Below are 8,813 nucleotides of genomic sequence, written 5' to 3'. Positions count from 1 at the left end.
CAAAGACAACCCAGGCATTTTCTTTACATGTGTACACAATTGGCAAAGAAGACCATGATGAGACAGTCAACAGTACTCCTCCTCAGAGAAATGCACATGAAAGTCATAGGCAATGCCTCTACATACCCGCAAGGATGGCCAGAGTTATACTAAAGTCAGCATCAACTTCTGGAGGGTATGTGGAGAAATGCATCGCTCACACATTACTGGTATGAATATAAAAATAGCAAGACTGCTTGATGCTTGTCAACTCAGGAGGAATTAGAATGGCCTAGGAGACGTGTGTGTGTGTGTGTGTGTGTGTGTGTGTGTGTGTGTGTGTGTGCTCCTTTTCAGAAAGATCTAACTGGCTCAAGGAAGCCAGCACCTTCTAACTGGAGAGTCAAGGAAAGGCCATCTTGCCTGGATGCCTGCATTATTCTTCCTCAACACATGGGACTTTAGCTACTGCTGCTATCTCCTGCTGCCATAGAGTCCTACCTCTCTGGCCTTCCAACCAGTATTCTCCAGGGACCTCTAGACCTCCACGCTAGGTCTAGGCTTGCTGAGCCAGCTGACATTGTGAAGTGAGCAATCTACTGGGTTTTCTCTGTCCTCAGCACACAGACATTCCAATGTTGGAATAGTAGCCCCTTAAGAAGTAAGCCAATCTAATGACTCTTACTACACACACACACACACACACACACACACACACACACACACACTCACACTCTATATATTTATTATATTAAACATATTTATGTATAAACACATATACACAAATTCTATTTTATTCTGTTCTAAAAAGCCTCTCTAACAAACTATCAAACAACTCAATCTACAAGTACCACCCAGCCTTGCAATGGCTCTCATGAGTATCTCAACACAGTTCCAAAACGTGCATTCACACAAAACCCTGCACACAAGTGTCTCATAGGCCCTCTCTCTGACAGCCCAATCTGGACAGATGTTCTTCAACAAGTGAAAGGTCCAAAGGACCTCTGACCCATCAATACCATGGAGTGCCATCCAGCATCTGGCAGCATCCCAAGAGAACGGAGGACTCCGGAGACAATGACTGTGAGTGAAACCAGGCCTCTTTCCCAAAGACTCCATAAGGTTTCATTCTGGGAGTGACAGAATTCTAGAACTAAATGGTATCAAGAGTTGGTACCATGGGGAAGTGAAGGACAGCTCTGAAGGACTCTGCCATGGGCCTGGAACTTCATCCCATTGCAAGTGTCCAGGACCCCCTACCTCTACCTCTCATCTCACAGCACCGGGGTTACGGGTAGGAGGCACTGTGCCCAGCTTTTTCATGTATGTTCTGGGGATTCAAATTCAGGTCCTCACTCTTGCTAGCAAGGCCCTTTACTAAATGTGTCATTTCCCCCCAGGCCTCTACCTTGATTCTTTACAACTCCATGTGAGCCTACAATTATCTAAAAATAAAAGTTTCCGCTGAAAACAAATGAGCTCATGATACTTTTGGACAGGGTCTGGGATCAGCCTAGGGCAGGAAGGTTCCCAGGTGTGACACATCACCACAAAGAAGTCTGCCAAATCTCATCTCCTAAGGCTGGCTAAGAACTCCATGCCAGAGCACAACACATACCAACACTCAGGCTTAGAACTCTTGTAAAGTAGGAGGGCCCACAAATGCTCCCCAAATCAGCTTCCAAATCCTTACCCAAACACCACCCGGCCACATGTTAGAAAGGTGCTATTTTAATTCCTGCATTCACACACATCTCATGGCATTTCAAAATTCACAACTTCATTTTGAATCCCACAGGAATGGGGGCGGAGGAGAACAGCAAACCTCATCTTTTCCTAGCTCAGACTCTCATCCAACCGTAGCCAAAATTCCAGAGTAAGAGGAAACTTGAGCACAGCCTCCTACATTCCACAAATGTGGGAAAATGGGGTTATCTCTGGCTATCTTTGGGAAAGGGGGCTATCTTCAGCTATCATTCCCACCCATAGCTGATGTGATCACTTACAACTGTGGACCTTTGAACACTGTGAATGTATAAACAACCAGTTAATAGCACAAGCTTTTAAGTCAGTCAGTTTGCAGATGACAATGACTGAGCTGTCCAGGTTGAGGTAGTTTGCAGGGAGCCACAATACTGGTGAGAACTCAGTGGACATTTGACAGATAATAATGACCATAGATGTATTTCACATGGGAAACAAATTCTTAAAGCAACCAAAGGTAAATTATTCCTGACCAAAAAAATAAATACTGCTCGTCACCTAATGGATATAATTTAAAAACATGCTGGCAGATGTCTGAATATCAGTGTATCAGTAACTTCATTTATGTCTTCATACACAGGCATTAAATTGGCCATTCATTGCTGAATCAATTTGGGTGATGATAATTAAAAGCTGAATACATGCACAATTAATCATATCTTCCATGAGGACTGAGATGTCAGCTGGAAATCTGTTCCTGATATGGAAATCGTGTCAGTAAAGCTGAGTTAGGCAGTTAGACAGAGCCAGGACACTAAAGGATTTTCACCTCACTGCATACAGAGAATCTACCTGACTTTCATTTTACTACTGCCAAACTTCACCCAAAGCCCTCTGTCCTGTAAAGAGGGCAAACCGTTCTACAGATCTTACTGGAAGTTGCATTTGCATGGAAGGATGCCTCAATACATATCAGAAAGTCATAAGGTGACCTTAATTTATTTATATACTTTTCAAGTGATGATACTTAATTTTCAAGTATTATAGTTTAAATGTGAAACATCCCCCACAGGCTCATCTGGAAGAACACGTACCTCAGCTTGGAGTATTGTTTGGGGAGACTGTGAAACATTTGGGGTTATTTTGCCCACTGGCATTAGGCCACTCAGGGTAGCCTCTGAAGGCTGTAGCCAAGCTCCACTTCCTGACTGAGTTTCTTGCTTCCAGGAGCTGCCTCTTTTAAGTTCCTGCTACTACAAGCTGCTTCAACGTGGCTGCCATGCCTCCCTTGCCACAGTGGACTGTAGCCTCTGAGCAATGAGCCAAAATAAATCCTTCATCCCCTGAGCTGCTTCTGTCCCTGATTTGGTCACAGTGGCTAGAAAGCATCAAATATATCTGGGCACTGTAACAAATTAATCAAAATCTAAAAATCTTAAATGAAATATGAAATTTTCTCTGGGATAGTTGGCCAAGTGAAACAGGGAAGTGAAGGGGTGAGGAAATGTGTCTCCCTGAAATCTGCCCATTCCCTGTCTGCTCTTCAAGACATCCAAATTAAGAGGAAAATCTCCTGGACCAGCAGGTTCATTCAAACTGGCATTTCAAGGAGATGTGTGGTTCCTTTGGAGGCCTTATGGACCCTTTAAGCAAATAATGTGGAAAATCTTATAAAGGCAAATGTTCTTCTGTCCCTAGCTAGCATCAGCAGCCAGTGGTATTTGTGCTTGTACATAAACTATCCCTTGGACATTAAGTGTGTTCTTCTACCTAAACAGCGACTGCTCTGAAGACGAGAGTTAGTGCAGAAAAGGCTAGGAAAATCATGAGCCAAGTGCCGCATCTCTCCCAGCACTAACGAGAGGAATGAGAATAGAGCAGTAATAAATATTAATTGGGTTTTCTCTGTGCTAAGCATTGTGTTGAGCCCCTTATGATGACCATGTATTAGGTGGATTTCAAGAGTCTCTCTGTTCTTACAGAATAATCAGGCTGGTAAATATTTTAAAGCTCACACCAAGTCTTCATCATCATGCTGGGATTTTTTAATGCACCCTTATATCAGAGGCAATAGTGGTAGGAACCTTCCTCTATCCACTCACTCTAAAAGTTTTCTTTGTGTGTTTACTGTGGGCACAGCTATAGTGAGAGGAGAGAGAAATCGCATGGGCATGTCCATGTTCCCTAGTGAGGGGATACAAGCAATAAACAAGTAAGTATACAGACTAAAACGTGCAAGGTAGTAGTAAGACGTGGAAGACAAAGGTCTAGGATCCAGAAGCAGGGAGGACAAAGAAGAAGAATGTTTGGAAAGGTCTCCTGGAGAAGAGCAAAGTGAGAGCTGAGCACAGGGAGGAGGGAACACCTGGAAAGCAGCATGAGGGATGGGAGGAATGGGAACAATGCAGGCTGGTCAGTGGTGGACTCAGCTGCAGGGGACACGGTGTAGAGTAAGAAAGGAATGAAGATGGAGACTGGGAGACACACACTAGGCAGTTATTCCAATACTACAAGGAAGAAAGAATGGTGCTTCAACCAGAGTGGTACCTGCAGATGATTAGATGATAGGACTTAGATTCTAGGTAGATCTCTTTATGGGTGGGCTGTAAGACAAGGGAAGGGGAGATATGGTGTCTGATTTCCTTGGTTTCTGGCTTAGGGTTGGTTTTGCCAGAGCAACTGAAATGCTGCCTAATGGCTAAGATGAAGATAATATTAGGAGAAGCAAGTACGTGTAAGGCAATCACAGCTGCACATGTATTATTAGCTTAAGACCGCCTAGGCTTTCAGTTGTAGATGTAAGCACACAGAAAATGGGCCAGAGTGGAGCTCAAGTGGTCTGTGCCGATAAGTTGTTAGATATAAGCAAAAAAAAAAAAAGGTTATTTAAACACTAAGTCATTGAGGAACTGCATGTAGATAAGGAAAAAAGCTCTAAACTTAAGCTCTGAGAATTACATTGTGGATCAGCCAGGATAATTATGGATAGAAAATTCTTTTCATTGCAAATAAACAAACTCAATGAAGATCTGGATGGAATCCGTCTGTAGGACACACTTAGCGGGTTAATGATACAGACGCCGCCTATTCCACTCATCTAAGAAATCTCCAGTGTCTTTTGAGAATTAGGTAATTATAGATAGCTATAATTCCCATCCTCCCCATCAACTCCCCAAATAGAAATATCCACATTCCTGAGCAAATATTGTACCCAGGGCACAGCCTGAGACCTGGAGGAGCCAGTACAGATAACTCTAGAGAGGGCAGACGAGAAGACACAGAGACCTCTCAATTAAAGGAACTGAATTTCATTTGGCTTTCTGAAGGCCAAAGCAAAGAGTAGCTAACACCTACTTTGATTGCTTAGGACAATGTTTAGGACTTTAATTGAAGCTGCCCCATCTGTGACTCCTCATAGATGACAAATTGCCTAGTTATAGCTTCCTGTCTTATTTACATTATAAACTTATTACATATATATTTATATGCATATCTTTGGTAAGCACATCTTCCATAGGAAAGAAAGATCTATAGCTAAATAAATTCTGCCACACAAAAAAAATTTTCACTAAATGAGGATAAAGATATTTACCCTGATTTAAACATTTAAACCACAAATTATCAAAGCATAACATGATCCCAGAAATATGGACACTCTCATGTTTTGATGTATTCATTAAAATATATTTAAAACTTAAATAGTAATAATGATAAAAATATGCCTTTGGACATGTTTAGATAGAAAAGTAAGGAAATTAACAATCTTTCAATGCATCTGCCAGCCTTAACTCATCTTCGATTACATTAAAGATGGCACTGCAATAAGAATCAATGCTATGCACTTTCTCTGCATGGGCACAGATATTATCTTATTCGATGTTCACAAGAACACCTTTAAATAACATGCACTGTATAGATTGAAGAATTGAAACCAGGGAAGGTCAAAGGTCATAGACCTACTGAGTCAAACAAGCAGAATTCATTCCTATCTTATTACCTTATCTTTTACCGAACTTGGGGACATTCTTTGACACAACAGCTGCTTACCATGAAATGCAGTTTACTTGTTTAATTATAAACACTCCCAGACATGGCTCCCACAGATTCTTGTCTGGATTCCATTAATAAAGCCATTGTCATATTAGTTACCAATGGCAAGGTCATCCTTCACTCTGTATGGCCACTGGCGGTGCCAACATATACTCTCTGCCTGCTGGCTAGCTCTCTGGGACTCACACAGTGCCCAGAACATACATGTTAAGTACTGATTCAGGCTCTCTACAGCCTGGCTTACCACTACAAACATGCTTGACTTTGGATACTGGGTGCTTATTGTCACTTCCCACAAGAAGCCTCCACCTTTACAAGAGTCTTTGCACCTAAATGTTATTTGGCACTCAGTTCTGATGACAACTGTGTTTAATCTGCTGTGTTTACAAAATATAGCACATGATCATCTTAGCAGGCTGGTCTACTGGTAGAACCAAGGTTGACAAAAAAAGGCCTGTTTTACACAGTCTTAGTCTGGCTTTTCTATCCATGAATGATGACAATAATGCAATGAATATTCTTGTGTACATTTGAGTAAAAACAGACAAAATGATTACATCTTAAGAAACTGGACTACCCAAAATACTGTAAATTTAAAACAAATGCTAACTAGACTTTGTTCCCTCTCTTCTTGCCTCTAATAGCCATCCAAAATTTGTTGGCATGCACACAAGACTATATTGTGTCAATTATAGTAATATAGAAAAAAGACTTGAAAGTGATGTTAACCAGTTTTTCCTATAAATCACCCTTGTCAGGATTTGGCGTCAACTCTGATCCTCATGAATAATTCATATTCTGTGCATTAATAATGCATGTCTTCTTCCTGTTGGAATGCTCTCTAGCATGGAATGAATGTCTAGTCCCAATTCCTTCCACTGACATGATAGAGTAAATGCAAGATTAGAATGTGGCTTTCTAATGCTCTCTTTAAAACTGTAATGTTCAGCCACTGACCAGATAATAAAAAGTGTGATACTCTTGGGATTTCTTCCCCTTCCCTTGGAAGTCACTGGGTTGAAGACCCCAGGGAGAATCAATGAGACTGTAGCAAATCCAGTAAGGTCGGTTAGTTCTGTTACCATTCTCCTTAATGCTGCATTTCCAACAGTCATAGACATGAGAACTTTACTATTCAAACAGAGTAACCAGTAAGGCAGAAAAGAGCAAAGAAAGAAATAGGCCAAGGGAACCAGAGTTTTATAACAGTCCAGAGTGTTTCTCACCAGCAGAAGATCCTCTCTAGCAAGATTTACTACTGAGAAATATCTTTTATTCTCAATCAAATTAAAGGCACGTGGGTTTTTTTTGTTTTTGTTTTTGTTTTTTTTTTTTTTAAGTCCAGAGACCAAATAAAAGAATGGTAGTGGATGTCACATATTTGTGGAGGAACATACTCAATGGATCACTCCAAGGCTGGGCCCTCACACGCTCACTAATACCAGCTTTCACTGCTAAGTAAACTTACTTCCCATCCCTGCCTCGCCCCCAACCCTGGCAAACAAAACCAATGAAAACAGCCACAGTATTTGACACGTGGCAAAAAGAAATGAGATAACCTGCAACACACACACACACACACACACACACACACACACACACACACACACACTTATATATTCCAGTACCCTCCCTGTACCATCACTCTCAAATTCAAAGGCAGGATGGTTTTCTCCTCAGTGCCCCCAACAAGAGAAAAGGAAGGGAGTCTTAAAAAGGGGGGCACCAGAATCCTTCCTTCCTTTTTCTTCCTTCCTTCCTTCTGTTCTCTTTCCTTCTTCCTTTCTTTCCTTCCTTCCTTTCTTTCCATCTTTTTCCTTCCTTCCTTCCTTCCTTCCTTCCTTCCTTCCTTCCTTCCTTTCTTTCTTCCTTCCTTCCTTCTCCTATTCCAGGGTCTCTACACCTGTACCATGTTCCACACAAGATAATCGTCCAATGGGACTCAGAAGGTGGATTCTAAAAACAGAAACCCACTGCCTAGGCTCAAGAATAGGGAAATTTAGATCTGTGTTTCAACTAGGGAGTTGGCCCTGTTCAAGGCCAGCTCTCTCCACCTTTGCAAATACCTAAACAGCAGAGCAGAGTCCCTGGGACCAAATAGTCACTGACCTTGATCTCCCTCTGGGCATCTGCCCTCTGTCCTGGCTTCTATCCACCCCCTGGAAAAGTTAAGTTGGCGCGAGTGGGACGCGGGCTGGGGACATCCGGTAGGCTCAGCACCATGCCGGGCTTTCCAGCTACAGCACCCATGGCTACCGGGAAATATTTATTCCAAGTCAACTGGCTCGGTGGCCACCGTTAGAAAGTCAAGCCATCCTAGAGATAAAGATAGCTCCATGACATACCCAGACGCTGGCGCTAGCGCCGCAGTCGCAGTAGCCTGGGATGTTGGCTGCGAGAGCCACTTCACAAGGCAAGTCCCCAGCGCCGGGATGCTGACTGCAGACACAGACCCTGAAGTCACAAAGCAAGGAGCACGGAAAGGAGGAATACGTACCCCTAGGCGTCTGCTCCGGATCCTCACGTACCCCTGCTTCACTATATCATTAAAATTGGAAGCCATCCCAGACAGACAGCAACCCTGCTGCCCCCAGAGCCTGCACAGCACCCTGAGTGGCTTCGAGGAGGGATGTGGAGAGGGTCAGGACAGAGAGTGGGGGAGTGAAAGTTGACAAGGCGATGCAGTAAGACCGGACGTCAGAAGGCGCACATCCCTTTCCCTGTCTCCCCAAAGCCTGAAAGTGGGCGGCCGCCGGCGCCCAGCAGCCACTTTGGGGGAGAGTGGCGGGGAGGCGAGACTGGAGCACGACGTCAGCTGACTGGGCGGCAGCCTGCCAGGAGGAGGAGCCGCTCCAAGGAAGAGGGGGAGGACCAGAAAGGAGGAGGAGGAAGAGAGAGGTAGGAAGAGGCAGAGATGGCCCAGAAGGAGGAGCGCCTGGGGCCCCACCCCCGGCCTCCGCCCACCTGGCCCCCAGCTGCCCTGATCCCACCTCCTCTCCCCAGGAGCACGCTCCCGCCCTCCCAGCTAGATACAGCCATCAGGAGAGGCGAAGCTCCCAGTTCCTAGCTGTCTTTTAGAG

The 8,813-nt window shown here is 43.8% G+C and overlaps 1 protein-coding gene across 1 annotated transcript in view; it reads right to left on the bottom strand.

The window, feature by feature from the left end:
- Dok5 (docking protein 5) overlaps positions 1–8,581 on the bottom strand; it is a 148,423-nt gene extending 139,842 nt beyond the window's left edge. The window contains exon 1 of the mRNA XM_036185022.1: positions 8,231–8,581. Coding sequence (XP_036040915.1) covers positions 8,231–8,296 — 66 coding nt within the window. The 5' untranslated portion in view covers positions 8,297–8,581. The remainder of the gene's footprint in view (positions 1–8,230) is intronic.
- Between the last annotated feature and the right edge of the window lie 232 nt (positions 8,582–8,813).

Source organism: Onychomys torridus, chromosome 4, assembly GCF_903995425.1.
Source record: "Onychomys torridus chromosome 4, mOncTor1.1, whole genome shotgun sequence".
Lineage (NCBI taxonomy): Eukaryota > Metazoa > Chordata > Mammalia > Rodentia > Cricetidae > Onychomys > Onychomys torridus.
The sequence above is the reverse complement of the archived record's forward strand: the minus strand, read 5'-3'. Positions and strand labels throughout refer to the sequence as shown.